We start from the raw sequence: 16,352 nt of genomic DNA on the forward strand, positions 1-16,352 counted from the left end.
TTTAATTTTGATAAAAATCTTGATTTTAATTTTTACCTAGGGGCAGTATAACAAACTATTTTACAAAATCTATTGTAAAAATTAGAATAGTATTCTGGGGAAATTTTTGTATGGTATATTGAGAAATAATTTAATTTTTAAGATTATTTGAGAATTGTTACCATTTTTTTTAAATCTTATAAATGTTACTTGTTTTTAAAGTAATCTTTATATTCTATCAAAATAGTTTATTTACTTCCAACTTTGACAAATAAATATTAATTATTTTAAAGTAGACTTTTTAAATATGTTCTTATTTTGTATCAAGCCTGGCTTACTTTTTAAATATACTCTTACTCAGCAACCCTAGTTCTATATCAATACATTATAGAGGAAATAGTGGTCAATGGCTGGTTGACTCAGCCCAATTTTCAAAATGGCATTTGTCCAGTTTTAAACGAAAAGAAAAAATGATTACAAGGTAGAAGAAAAAAAAAAGACATAGCGACCCAAAGTACTCTTTAAAGAGAAGAGAAAAAAAAAAAATAATAATAATAATAATAATAATAATAATAAAGATAGCATATTTGGACTACAAGAATGTTCATCTTCTAAACTTGATAATGTTAATATTTGTTTGAAATCTTTAGTATTTCATTGTGTTGTAAAACATAAATATAGATATTTGATTTTTTTTAATTGAATGTTTTAATTTATGAGTTTAATACAAATATCGAGGTTTATTTATGGTTAAAATGAAAAAAAAAATCAAATTTGAGGTTAAAAAAAAAATTGTAGATTTTTTGGCGAAGTTTGTCGGATTCGCTCGAATCCGGATTTGGATGTCCAAGTGGTCTAGCCTCCGAACGTCCAGATCCAGGCTTGGTTGTCCATTAATATTCCAGCCAGCTTGAGTTTTGTGGTTATCGACCATGGAATTCCACAAAAGCAACATGCGGTCTGACCCGAACCATTTTTTTTTTTCCATTTTCAAATATTTTTTTCAATTTAATTCATTTTCCTTTTTGTTTTTTACTTTTTTATTTCCCAATTTTTTTAAAAATATTCTAAATCTTATATTTTTTAATTTCTTTTTTATTTATTTTTTCAAAAATTAATTTCTTTTCATGAAATATATTTTATTTGCAATTTCTTTTTTTTTTCTCCTAAATTTAATATCCATTTCATCAATTACTTTTCCTTTTCATTTTTCTTTTTTCCAATTTATTTTTTTCCCTTTCTGTATTTCAATTTTTTATTTCCTTTTTTTTTAATTTGAATCTTATAAATTTTTTAATTTTTTCTCCTCAATTTAATATATTTTCCATCAATTATTTTTCTTTTTCATTTTTTCCTTTTTTGTATGAGTTTTTCTATTTCTTTTTTTTTTTAATTTCAAACTTATAATTGTTTTTAATTTCTTTTTTACTTTAATTTCTTTTCCCTCAATTGTTTTTTTATTTTTTTATTTATTTTTTCTTTTTGAATGTCGGTTTTCTTTATTTCCTTTTTTTTTATTTCAATCTTATAATTAGTTTTAATTTTTTTTCTTTCTTAATTTTATTTATTTTCCATCAATTATTATTTACTTTCATTTCTGGTTTTTTAAATTTTTTTTCCGTTTTGTATTTAATTTTTTATTTTTTTAAATTTCAATCTTATAATATTTTAATTTCATTTTTTTCCTCAATTTAATTTCTTTTTCATAAACTACTTTTTATTTTCATTTTTCCTTCTACTTTACTTGAACTTTTTTTTTTCAATTTCAATTTATTTTATACTTTACTTTTGTTTTTGTTTTTTTCTTTTTAATGTGTAATGAAATGAATTTATTTATTGTGTAAGTGGCATATAATCTAGTTGGTTAAATTTTAAGATATTATGTTTTATTCAATAATCTATTGCATATGATTTTAACATTTATTATTTTTATAGCATGGAATACCATCTGAACACCAGTATGAGACCTCATTTGAGAAAAGTTACATCGTATTGTAACTTTTCCAGCTTTGCAATAGTACTAAAGGGGTACGTAGCCATACTCCATCGATCATCCTATGATCCTTCTATTCATTGAAGGACATGCAATTTTTGTTGTCAGATCATTGATTTGCTATTACTTTGATTACTTAAGATAGTCAATGGTGATGAGTTGCATTTTACCATGGGGGATGGGAAGTTGTCGACATTCTCGATTCTTGAGTTTGCCCTCATTATGGGCTTGAAGTGTAACAGTAAAGAAGCAGCGAGAGCTTGTATTATGACAAATAAAAGATTCCTGGATTTATATTTTAGAGGTAAAAGGCCTGTTACACCCCGATATTTAGAGGACACATTTAGAAAATGCAATCACATGTTAGACGATTGGTGTTTATATTGAAGATTATACTGAGGTGTCAACACCGTAAGACGTCGATAGACCCTTTTTCGTTCGACATTGTCGATGATATTAAAGCCTTCAACAGCTTTCCATGGAATCGGATATGTCCCCAAGTCGAAGAAAACTGAGCGCAAGTATGATGTATATGGCTTTTTGTTGGCTTTGCTAATTAATGTTTAACCTAATAAATGTTAAACTTTTTATTAAATGGATATACATAATATTTGTAAAATATATTTAATTGACTTCAAAAAAAAGTGAACGTTAGAGTATGGAGACCTAATTATATCTTTTTGATAGCTGATAAAAAGTCAAAAACTTGATCAAAGAATATACAGAATCAATTGTATGCACTTGAAACATAAAGAATCTACGGGGAAGATATTATGTCGAAAGATGATGAAAATCAATACTATAAATAGAGATTACACATAATTTAAATAGAAATTACACATTCGTCTGATTATTGTGCAGTGGAATTTGACTTATACAAAATTGATGAGTATGCATGTTGCCTCGCACCTACGTGGTTGGGGAGAATGTAGTTAGAAATTTTCCACTCTATTTCATTCGGTAGAGAAAATATAGTTACTGTATACATTGCTCTTTAATAATCAGTCATATAATAATAAGTGCATTAGCTGTGTGATGAAAATTCTCTATACATAGCTATTGTGACTGTATGCGCACATGAAAAACTCTACAACTGAACATGTCTATTCGTGCAAGTATTACCATCAAGTCCATTATGTATTTGATATTACGTTCGCATCATTGGTCCACACATAATTTTTTTGCCATCGCTAAAGTTTTGAAGAGTTTGTTTTCATAAACCGGGATTAGCACACTTGTGTAATTCTATAATTCCTCACGTCAGTCATAAAAAATATTGCTGCAATTTGTTATGAACGTGTTCAATCATTGTGAGAATTGGTAATTCTCAATCTTTATTCAATAATACATTGAGCAACTCCACATTGTTCAACGGTATCATGTTGTATCGACGTCCTGAAAAATGTGATAGTACCCAATGTTCGATCACCGTCTCTATTAGATAATCCCATGTATTGTGGATTTATTTTCAATTTCGACCATGAACTTATCAAAATCTTTAAAATTGTAAGCCTCTATAGTCTTCTAAACAATGCAATAATGTCACTGTCCTGATACATAATCTTCAAATTGTCCTCTATACGGTATATGCAATAATCATGATGTGCCTTGAAAAAAATTTCAGCGATACCATTTATTATTGACTACCTCCATTAGGTACAAATGCAAAGTTCTTGATGTCATCAATTACTTCACTCAACTTCGTGAAGAGCCAACATATCACTAGATCATTCTCAACACAACTATATCAAATACAAGAAGGTAAATTTGCACGTAATGTCTTGACATATAGCAATAATCAACTTTCCTTCGAATCTAGCTTTTAGGGTTGTGCCACTGACTAGAAATAGAGGTCACATCACATTTCGAAATCCTTAAATACATTGTCCAAGAGTTATATAGAATATTTGAAGCAATTCTCGCCATTGGTCTCAATAAGAAATATCGAGTCAAGATTAGTTCTCTCCATGTTATGACAATACCTAATCAGTTTAGCATAACTCTTATCGATTAAACCCATTAAATCCTTCAATGCACAATCTTTAACCTTCCTGGCCTTCTAGTAGCTAACGACCACCCTATACTGCCGATGAATGTTGTTAGCGATGTCTTCAGGTCTGTAAATCATCTATGAATCCTAAAATTTGTGTATTATCTGTCAACTAATAAATCATGATCAAGCTTGCCTATGACCATTTTAACGAATATCCACTTCACAAGTATATCCCCGTGTATACTTGTGAATTAAAAAGAACTCATTCATGACTATCTTCGTAATTCGCAAATGCCAATTGTAATTGTTTCCACACAAATAATTGTGCATGTAGACCTATTTGATTTCTTTATTTTAAACTCAAAGTTAAGTTTCATTGCAATTCGATGCTCAACTTCTTGTAAATACTTTTTTGTGTCAAACAGTTGATCAACATGCAAATATTCATCATCAGGAACCACATGTGAACGATTAGAAGACCTTGTACTCGACCAAGCTTGTAAATTCTCACCGCACTCTTGTCTCTATCTGGATAAAGCAATCAAATCCTGATTTGTAAACCACCTTTCATCCTCATTATCTTGAACTACCTTGTGAATTTTGTGCCTAACAATGAGATCGTGGTGAGTAGCAACTATCTCAAGAATAACCACATTATCCTTACGAGCTATCTCCATTATATCCCAAAAATCATTTAGATTACAACCCCTCTATCAGAATCTTCACATTCACTCTTGAGGACATTCTTCCTCAATAAAGTTACACAAACAATTGTCAATTTGCGGCCTTAGTTCAATTCAATTAGCAACTTCATTTACACTTCAAAAGTAACTTTTACAGGTGAAATCAAAATAATTGAATGCTCGTTAAATAAAATCTCAATTCCATATTGTATTGAGATGGATCGACGGTAAGCAGGATTTGTATGTCACAGAACATTTCCACATATACTTGATGTTATCACAATTTTAGTAACTCCATCTCCTTCACTCATCCATTTACATTCCCGTCGACTATTTCATTCCTTTGAAATTCGCAAAAGTAACAAATCAAGGATCATGCTAATGCCATATCTGCACTATAAATCAAAATATTAGAAAAAAATTAGATTCCTCCAAAGGAATTAACCAATAAGTGTAGGAAGAGGAGAAAAAAGTGGTGGGGCCATCCATTAACGAAAGACAGGGTCGTACGGCCCAATAATACTTTTTACTCTTTTATTATAAAATTATCCATGTAGGCTATAGCATCTGTCAAAATAAAATTTAACGGTTTGAATAGTATACTAATTTAGTGAAAATGATATTAAATATGCAAATATACTCACCGATTCGAAGTGTTGGATAAAAGGGAAATATTTATATTGAGTGTTTGATAAGTTTATGAGATTTTAAGATTGACGGAGATAAAAAATAAAAAAGTTTTTATTCATGTTGGAGTAAACAGATAATGAAAGTGACTTGACTTGATTTTAAAATTTTAAGTGAGAGGTGTTTAGTTTTTACATTGTAATTTAAGGGGTATTATTATTTTTTTTAAGCCCTTATTTTTTTTAATTGTATAAAATATTTAAGGTTATTCTTATCTTGTAATTAATAAAAGACCATTTTGGTGATTGACAAATATTTTCGATCCATGTGGAAATATGAATGTTTGACGTGGTCACTATTAAGAAGTACGCAATTTGCTTCATACTCCCAGCAACAAACATTCCAGTCAACAATTGCAAATTTAGAACGAGACAATTTCCATTTCTTGACTGAGACTCTTAGTTGAATTGTCATAATTTTGGTCCAGACTTATCATCTAGTACTATGCTGGATGACATGTTTATCATCTTATCTTCTAGATCCTTTGCGTAGTCAAATATATGTAATAACGGTACATATAATAAGTGAAAAGAACTAAAATAAAATCAAAACTTTTGGATGATACTAAAGTATTTATAAAGATTGACAAGATTTACGAAAGAAATCTATGTATAGTGAGATGAACAATTAAGAAACGAAACATAGAGCAAATTGAAGAGACATCCCTCATATGCCAGTTGTGAAAAATATGAAATATCTCTTCAAATTTATAAAAATACAAATACACTCCCTGAGATTTGTTTTGGACAACTTATTCACTATTTTACCATTACAAAGGATTTTTTTTTTTTAAAAGAAAAAAATTTAATGTGCCTCGTTGACCTTTCTAAATTCTTTTCTTTTTTAGCCCTTGTTTCATGTTGATTTTTGGAAAAAAAAAATAAAATTGTGAAATAAGATTTGTTTTTAGCCAGACGAATCACTATCAGAAAATTATTCAAATATATATGTTTAAAAATAGTTTCTTAATCTCAGAAATAATTTTTCGACTTTTCAAAAGTTTTCCAAATGGACCCTAAGTGGTTAAAATAAATGAAACAATTGTAGGTCCAAGTGCAAAATTATTTTATTAAAAAAATATATAGTTGTAAGTGAATTTCAAGTAATATTAAAATCTGAATCAAACAATTCTTTAATTCCTTTTTACACTCTCTTTTTCATTTTAAAATTTTGGAATGTGAGATTGAAGTAAATTATAGCCCTCATTTGAGTCCCGTTATTTGGTAAAATAAGATTCTGGAATAGTGGTTTTTTAGAGAATGTATGGTTGAAAAGTAGGAAAAAAATTCTAGATTTGTATGTAATTTATTTTATGAAGAAAATATGTGGTTGAAAATGAGTTTGAAAAAAATGTATTATTGGAAAATGGGACTCAAAATGTATTATTAGCGATTCCAAAATATCAATTATATTCAGTTAATATTTGACCGAATATAGCATCTTTTCATTTTACATTATTGTTTTTAATCTTTGTCAACTAATTTCTTTTCTCATAAATTTAAAAACATATGTTGACTGCTTCTATTTTATCTAATTATGTAATAACAACTTACAAAATTAGTCATTAACAAAAGTTGAACATAAGGGGAAATTCATTAAAAATGGAGGGGGTAATTTTAAAGCCCTATTAGACAACCTTTATAATTTTTATTTTATTTGGAAAATTTTGAGTTTTGGAATTTTATTTTTTTTAATAATAATATGTGGTTAAAAAATAGGGAAAAATTTTTGTTTAAGTGAAAAATTTTTATTGTGAGAATATGTGGTTGAAAATGATTTTTTTTTTTTTTTTTTTTGGCCTTTAAAAGATCTAGAAATGGTAAAAGTAAAATTTTCCTCAAAACAAACTTATAATGTGCTAAATAGCATTAGGACCTCTTTGGCATGGTTTTTAAACTGTTAAAAAGGGACTTTTGAGACTCAAAAGTTGATTTTGGACATATTTAACTAGTTTTATATAAGTGTTTCTTCTAATTAAAAATGTTTTTACCGGAAATTGGTCCAATATGATTTTCACTAAAAGCACTTTCAGAATAGCTCTTTATATATATATATATAAACTAAGTATCTTCCTCCAAAAATTTCCTCTAATATAATTTGCTTTGTCAGATAAAGAAATTGAAATTCGAACTTACGTACTCATTTGGACTCCCTCCTTATCTCTGCTTGACGATTAGGCCACCTTTGAAATTTATGAGCAAAATTTTTCCCGTAATTGCGTGCAGAAAATGACTCTATTTTAATTAATAAATGCATATTGTGGCTTAAATATGTTGAATTCGAAGCATCTGCTACTTCTAGAATTGAAGAGAGAAATCAATGTTTAGACCACAGGATAATATTAGACAGTATATTAAAATCTTGTCTACTTTACAAATCGTGTATCAAATATGTACTTTAAGGACACATGATCTAACAGTTAAAATCATATAGTATTAGCCATGCAAGCAATTAATAGCTCATAATTTCTCATTGATAAATCATTATCTCAGAAATTGAGCATAACTAAATATTAATCATATATCTAATAAGACCTGCAAAAAGTCATTCTGAAGACCAACGAAACGTGCGAATACTGTTTTCGGATAGGATGTAGCAGCCATTGGAGAAAAAATATAAGTTGAATTGTAGCATGTCCCGTTGCTATAAATAAAGATGATTACTAGTTCCTTAGATGCAGGCAATTGTGATTGCACTTTGAATACAAACTAGAAACCAAATTTTAAAGCATTCATTACTTAAAAGATTTGAGAATGGCGATTGAACGTATTATCATCGCAACACTCATTGCCACTAGCCTGATTTCCATGGCCAGTGCCATCCCTGGAACTGCCACTTTCTACACTACTCTTGTTCGTAAGTTTCTGATATTTGGAAATTTATAAGTTTTCTTTCATATTATCGTTTCCTCAGGACTTAATAATCAAGCTAAGTTATGGACTCTATTTTAATTTTAATACCTTTTTTTTCTTTTTCTTTTTTTATAAATCACACATTTTTCAATAAAATAATATTACACGTAAATCCAAAAATTTCCCCTTTTTTTTTAAATCACACATTTTTCAAAAAATCACTATTCAAAAATACATTTTTTTTTTCTAAAACATCATTAAAATGGAGCCCCAAAAAAAGGCTAAAGCAAGCTAACAAACTAGTTGAACTATGTGCAGCATCGGCATGTTATGGATTCGAAGACCGAGGTACAATGGTAGCAGCAGCAAATCCTTCATTATACAACAATGGAGCAGCATGTGGACGAAGGTACAGAGTGAGGTGCACTGGACCTGCCAACGCTTGCACGGGAAATGAAGTTACCGTAACAATTGTAGATCTTTGCCCAGGATGTGGAAATGACCAGCTTGATCTCTCCCAGCAAGCCTTCTCCGTCATAGCTAACCCCGATGCTGGAAGAATCAGGATTGATTATAACCAGTATGGAAATATTCTACTTTTATACATATGTTTATATATATATATTATGAGTCAAATCACTTTATCTAAAAGTTTAAACAGAGCGGAGATACATTTATTTAAATTTAGCCATTCACCGTACCTGCTGGTTAAACACATTTTTTTCCCGCCAAATATATTTTTTCATCAAATATATACATAATTTTTCATGTTGTTTGATGACTTTGATACCATGTTAAACTTGTCCATTTAAAAGTTTAAGTTGTTATATAAAAGAGAGACCTTTAGTTAGTTAAACATAATGTTCAGCATTAAAGTGTTTTGATCATCATCTCTTGTGGTACTAACATATGTATTTTCTTGTTTTCTTTTTGATTTTCAGGGTTTGAGACAACTTTGCAAAAACAAAAAGTTCTAGTTATCAAGAATAAGCTCTTAGCTGATATGGAGAATATAATAAGTCATACTAGTTTAATAAGCATCAGCTAAATATCTACTTTCATAATTTCAATAATACAAGTTTGGAAGATGCTGTGAGAATTTGAAGATATCTTGTGATAACTTCTATATGCAAATAAAAGTTTGAATTTTATGTATCATTGCAGTTTTTGTTATTTAATTTTTAAATCGTCAATCGAACTTTACCTAATTTTGGAGTATTCATGTTGATAAAATTGAATTCTAGTTTTAAATGGTATTGGTATTATTGATAACAAGATATGAATTATTCAGTCTTTTATCGTGTAAGTTAGATCTCATATTTTTGTGTTCAAACTTTTGAGAAATTCAAAATTGGCCTAATTTGGTGTGATTGACAACTAGAACATAGTTGATTATCGGGAATAAGATAAAATTTGGTAATTGTAGATGCAAGTCGATTTAGACAAAAGTGAGTCAATTTGACTAAGTTCATATTGACATGACCGATTCTAAACAAAAGAATGTCTTTTAAAACATTAGCATGTGAGATATTTGATTAAAAAGATCTTCTAAATAAGAAGTTATATAATAAAGACTATTTTTTAATCATTTGTGAGAAGAGATACTTCTATCGTAAAACTATACAATTCAAACATTTTCTTGTCGTCTTCTCCTTGGTTGGTCCACCACCATAGTCACCATGGCAGCCCCCTATTCTACATCAATCACCACCGCCGGAAACTAAAAATATCTCAACCCTCGATTTTCTATGTTGATCGTGGATTCTAAGCTAAATCCTCAATTCCCGTGATACGATGTTGTCACATAACCCAGAACTTAAAGACTGTACACCACACTCTTCAAAAATAAATTTCAAACTCGCCAATTTTTGAAAATCAATTGCAAGTTTGAAATGACGAGAAAAACACTCTTCGTAATTAAGGAGACTATAATAACTGAATCATGACCGCAATTCCAAAAATGCTACTATAATATATCAAAGGCTTTGAAAAGAAAGTTCGGCACGTTTTTCTGGTAGCCTCTTAAATGCGACTGAATCATTAAGGTTTAATAATATAATGCTAGGAATTTGTTTTCTTGAACAATCAAGTGCCAAGATTTCGATACTATTACTTCACTCAAAAAATAAAAATATAATAAATAATGATAACTCGGGTTTGTGTGATAAAATTTTTTATAAAAGTTTTAGCAAATTTTGATAAGTTTGGAAAGTTGATATAAGTTGTGGGTCTCATTAAAGGTGGGTTTAAAATTAATGTTTGATACATTGGAAAGATAATAAAATTTTGACAAAGTTTTATCGAACAAGAACTTGAAATGGATGATAAATTTTCTCAGTGAAAACTAAAGAGATCCATCATTTAGTGAACAGAATGATGGATTAATATTAGTTTATTGTTCATGAAGCTGAATATAATTATTGAACATTTAAATTAATCCAATTTTATAAAACAGAAAGACTCCATAATAGATGAAATCGGTAACTAAATAAAAGTATACTTTTGAATCTTTTTCTTAAAATTTTTTTACTGAAAGTGTAGTAGTCATTAATAATGCCTGTCTAATTAATATGTCTGAGGCTTTGAGCAGTATATATATGTATACATACATATATACTTATTTACAACTGTATATAAGTACGGATGTATATATCTATACATATATACATATATATGTAACTCGATATATTTTCTCAGTCGGTATCGACCAAATGACTTAATGATGAATCGACTCCACAATGAAATGACCCGACCCCAATACTGTTTGGGCCATTTTAAGCAGCCTAATTTAATTAGGTGGAAATTACGTAAAAGCAGGGGATTGAAGAGTACAATTCAAAATTCAAGTATAAGGTTTTATTAATCACAAATCAGGTATCAATATAATACAAACCCTAAATAAATTTTCGTTTCCCTCTTCTCTCTTCATCTCTCTCATATCTATCTTCTTTTTCGTTCCTTCTCTCTTCACTCTGGCGACCGATGACGAAGGAGCTGGGCCGACTGTCTAAGAACTCACCGGGCGACACTAATTCCAACCTTCGGTGCCAACTGATTTTTGCGATTCGTCAATGCTGTGCAAATCACCCCTTCATTACAGATGTTAAATCAACCATTCGATCGATCAGCTCCATCACCTTCGTCACCTTCACCTCTTCATTCACCAGTGTAACGCACAGACGCTGAATCACCCCTTCGATCGACCACCTCCATTATCTCTGTCGCCCTCACTCCTTCATCATCGGTGTGATGTGGATGTGGTCTTGGGGATGGCGAAAATGTTGATGCGGTGCTTCTTCTCTTTGATATGTGTTCGCACTCCAGTTGCCACAACAACAGTGATGATGTGTTGATTTTGGGTGTTTGCGGTAAGGTAGTTATTTTTAGGTGTTTTTGGGTGTCGCCGCTACAGTGGCACTCCGATCTGTTGTGTGGTTGTTATTTGTTGGTAACTCCTCGTATGGATGCCAGAATACACGACTATATCAACCCTCAATTTTCCAATATAGTCTCAGTTTCTGGAAATCTGATTCTCCATTGTTTCAAGTTGGACTGTAAGCTTTATCTCTGAGGGATTTATGAGATCAGTTAATTAGATGGATTTTTTCTTGTAATTTTTGGCCAAATAGATCTTTTCTATTGGATATTGATTTCTTGTTTAAATATGTATAACTTTTTACCCATTTCTTACTAAAAAATTTTACTCAATTACCTGTTTCATTATGTAAAATCATGGGCATTTGGGATAAAAGTAGAGATAAGCGAACTTTCCTAACAAAAAGAGGTAAATTTGTGAGGCCCAAAATTCATTGCTGAGGAAATGACATTATTTTAGTGAAGAAGGTTATAGATTTCTTGAAGAAGTTTCAGTGCAAAGATTTTTAAAATCGATTGAATGATTTTGTATTGAGTTTAGTATAGAAGCTTTGCAGATCTTTGAGGAAAGACAATGAAATTGGTTCTGGATATTTCCAGATCTGTCACTATTCAAGTGTAAATTCCATTTTTCTCTTCATTGCAGAACTTAGGCACATGGTTCATTTGATTTAATATTTATTCGAGTTATTTGTTCCAATAGCCACTGAACTTACATCTATGTCTTCAATTGCTCAATGAAATTTGAAAAATATTGTACGTTATTCACTGACATATCTTTCGTCTCAAACCTCAAGCGGAATTGATAATGTGACTAACAGAATGTACATGTGGTGCACCATTAAACTCTGAGATAGTCGAATTTTGAGCACTAAATTTTGAAAAATATTTTTTATTGATCACTAAACTTAGGAGTGGTTGAATTTTGGGCACTGAACTTTAATATAGTTGAACTTTGGCCACTAGATTTTGAAAAATGTCTTCTATTACTCACTATAAATTTGGATTTAATTAAATCTCTTATTATCTCTCTTTAAAATAAAACTCTTTAATTTTTAAACTTATTTTTAATCACATTTATACAATAAATATATTTTACACTTAAACTCAAATTTTTTTTCAACTTTTTATTCATCTATTCTCCAAAAAAAAAAAAAAATACCATTTAAAACACTTTTTAAAATAATAATAATTATGGCCATCAAACATGGTGATGAAATAAAAGAGACGGCAAAAAGCTTCATTCAATTATGGCAGAAAGGTCTCAAATATATATACATGATGAGGATTGATACGAAGGCTCTAAAAGAGGAAAAGTAATAATAAGGAAATATTCCAGTAATAGATCCTATAATGGTGCCGAATTTAATTTGTATATGGAATATTTCCAATACATGGGCTAAAATTAGTTGTTAAAATTTGAATTTAATTTAATTTTATCAATAAATATATTGTGTGTTTCATTGCAATTAATTGTCACTTTCTTTGCAAAACGTCTTCTATTGCTTACAGTAAATTTTAATTTAATTAAAATTCATTGTTAAGATTTGGATTTAATTTTATTTAACAACAAATTCATTACATGTTTTGTTGTAAAATTCATAAATTATGATGATAATAGCTTAAATTCTACAAAAATAAATTAAAATTAAATTCAACTACCGTGTAATTGAGTAATCATTCTTAGTGATATAGACAATGCTTACAAAGCTATGCAAAGGAAGCGACTACTATTTGCAATGAAACACACAATATATTTATTGTTAAAATTAAATTAAATTCAAATTTTAACAACGAATTTTAGCTCCCATTTGATGGCCTGTATTTAAAAAGGTTTTCAATAGTGATATTTTTGAGAATGTAAGGTTAAAAAGTTGGACAAAATTTTGAATTTACATATAAAATATTTTATTGTATAAATGTATTGTTGAAAATGAGTATAATATAAAGAGTTTTGTTTTAAAGAGAGATACATGGAAGTTTAATTAAATCCAAATTTATAATGAGCAATAGAAGACGTTTTTCAAAATTTAGTGGTCAAAGTTCGACCATATCAAAATTTAGTGGCCAAAATTCGACGACATAAAAGTTTAGTAAGTAATATAATACATTTTTCAAATTTTAGTAGCCAAAATTCAATTATATCAAATTTAAACTGTGTGAAGGAATGCCACATATGTATTTCGTTGCCACGTCATTAATTCCAATAGAAGTTTGAGACGAAAATTATGTTAGTGAGTAATGTACAATATTTTCTAAAATTCAATAGTCAAAACTTGACATTTTAAAATTCAGTGAGTAATCGAAGACACGGATATAAGTTCAGTGACTATTGGAACAGTTAACTCTCTTTATTCCTATTTTGACCATTGGTACTTGTGCATTGTGGTTTCCCAATCTGCAAAGTGATATTTATTTTTCCTCGATACTAGTTCTTTTTGTTATTTGTTATTTTTTATATATTCCCCTTTTATGTATTTGTTTGGGTTGTTTCTATAGGGTTTTTCGAAGGATTGTACAACTTGTATGTATCTTTGGTTTTTGTGGTATTAGACTCAGGATCTATCTTGTGATATGTTGAACTGTTGATGTTTAATGTTTTTTTTTTTTTTGGTTAGAAATTGAATTTATTTCATAGTATGTTCCGATGTCTAAATGAGACACATGGAAACATAAATATATTTTTCTTTAGTTTTCAGTCATTCTGCTTAACTTTCATGTATCATTTACCAAAATTTTTATTGTATTGAATTTCTTAAGTTTAAACGGCCCTTCGAAAATCCTGGATCCGCCCCTATGAACTCCCATCATTTATAAAATCAGCGTCTCCTTCGTTCTAACCTATTGAACTGAGATTGAACCAGGCTGCCTTTCTTCAAATCATGCACCTCAATTAGGTAAAATTATTATATATTTTGTTGCATGATTTTAATTATTTTTTTTAAACAATCATTTTGCTTTTTGTTATTCACAGTTCAAGACAAGCATGGAGCTCACTAAGGCCCAATGAGCCTTGATCCGCCCCTATTGCAGGTAGGGGTTGCCCTGCAACTAATAACTCAAAGGGAAAAAAATTATATTTACCCAATTTAAAAATAATATTTCTTGATATACTTCCAGTTGGTTTATATATCTAAAGTACTACTAGGCACTGGCACTAGGACGTGCGATGCACGTAGCAGTTCTATAATTATATATATTTAATAGTATTTTGATTTTGTATGAACATTTTCATTAGAATTAAGTAATTGCATAAATGAAATGGGAACTGTATAGAGTCAAGTGCAGGGCACTATATATATATATATATATATATATATATATTTTTTTAGCAGGATGTGATTACAAGAGAAGTTGGATGTTACAAAAGGTAGCAAAAGTTGGGCACTATATGTTTTTTTTTTTTTTTTTTTTTTTACATTAGAATTAAGTAATTGCATAAATGAAATGGGAACTGTATAGAGTCAAGTGCAGGGCACTATATATATATATATTTTTAGCAGGATGTGATTACAAGAGAAGTTGGATGTTACAAAAGGTAGCAAAAGTTGGACATTTCAAACAAATGAACCTTTTTTTTTTTTGTATAATTATAGTAGCAGCTGTTGACACATTAAAAATGCAGCCCAAATCGAATAATCCAAGGAATGAAGTCCAATTGGACAATTCAGGATAAAGGCCCAGATTGGGTTATTAATGAATGCAGTGGAAGCCCACGAACACGGTAACATCATCGCCCAATCTTGCAAGACGCCCAAGATCTGAGCGAATGAAGTGCCTTACAGTCGCCCAGAGCTATGACCCTATTCTCATCCAAACTTTCGAATCGCCCAGAATCTTAGCAAATATAAGAATGTTATGGTTATCCAGAAGTACAGTTATTGAAATAGTTATTGAGTAACATTATCATGTTCCACGATTCAAGGAGTTCAGTTGAAGACAGTTGAACGACAAAGAGTAGTGGCAGCAGTTAAAGACGGTAGTTCCACGACAAGATAGCCACCATAAAAAAAGTGGGTAGTTATAAAGCAATCAAGCAGTTTCTAAACGGTTGATCACGAAGAAATCATCAAGGAAATATAAAAGGAAGAGAAGACATAGAGCAAAAAAGCCGAATCAAACACTCTCAAATAGAGAATATGTAATTTCAATTTCTTAGTTTTGACATAAACATTTCTTTTCAGTACTCGTGTGCTTGCACCCCTTGGAGGCATTCTGTTTAGTTCCAATTGTAAAGTCATTGCCAATAAAACACCCATTTTTGGGACTTTGTTTCAAGAGGTTTGTTCTTTACACAATCTCTGATTTTCTTTTTAATTATTAGTGACTACTCGCGCGAAACAATTTGGCACGTCCGGTGGGACTTTGATGTTTGGTGTTGAAGATACAAAAGGTGAAACAATATGCCTCAGAAATCTGATAAGAAATCAAGTCAGGAAGGAGTCCAGTCTGTGATCGAGCGATATGAGGAGCAGCATAGCTCTCCACGAACAAATGGACAGAGTCAGAACAGTCACAGTTGTTACGAACCAATGACAGAGTTGAGTTCTCAAACCATGCGTGCATTACTCGGAGAACTCACACAGGGTGTCGTTGAACAGATAAATCTACAAAATATTCATAATATGGAAAATGGGAATGCACATTATGACAACATGGCCAAACAATTGAATATTTTGAATGAAATAATGAATAAGTTGGTAAGCCAATTTGTCAGCTAGTTGTGCCTCTTGCAAATTATTTTCAAATTAGGACAATTGTGGGACATAATTCCCCAGTCCTAAGTCCAA

The 16,352-nt window shown here is 30.0% G+C and overlaps 1 protein-coding gene across 1 annotated transcript; it reads left to right on the top strand.

The window, feature by feature from the left end:
* The first annotated feature begins 7,980 nt into the window (after positions 1-7,980).
* On the top strand, positions 7,981-9,345 carry LOC111386683 (EG45-like domain containing protein). Its single transcript, XM_023011144.1, has 3 exons — positions 7,981-8,191; positions 8,506-8,767; positions 9,129-9,345. The coding sequence occupies exons 1-3, from the start codon at positions 8,089-8,091 to the stop codon at positions 9,133-9,135; spliced, it is 372 nt and encodes a 123-aa protein (XP_022866912.1). The 5' UTR covers positions 7,981-8,088; the 3' UTR covers positions 9,136-9,345.
* Positions 9,346-16,352: the final 7,007 nt, after the last annotated feature.

The sequence above is a fragment of the Olea europaea genome, unplaced genomic scaffold (assembly GCF_002742605.1).
Source record: "Olea europaea var. sylvestris unplaced genomic scaffold, O_europaea_v1 scaffold3672, whole genome shotgun sequence".
NCBI classification, from domain to species: Eukaryota; Viridiplantae; Streptophyta; class Magnoliopsida; order Lamiales; family Oleaceae; genus Olea; species Olea europaea.

Excerpts from the sequence above, each read along its gene's own strand:
- LOC111386683 (XM_023011144.1), top strand. The coding sequence starts at position 8,089 with ATGGCGATTGAACGTATTATCATCGCAACACTCATTGCCACTAGCCTG. Across the intron at positions 8,192-8,505 it reads TTTCTACACTACTCTTGTTC|CATCGGCATGTTATGGATTC; the intron begins GTAAGTTTCTGA and ends AACTATGTGCAG.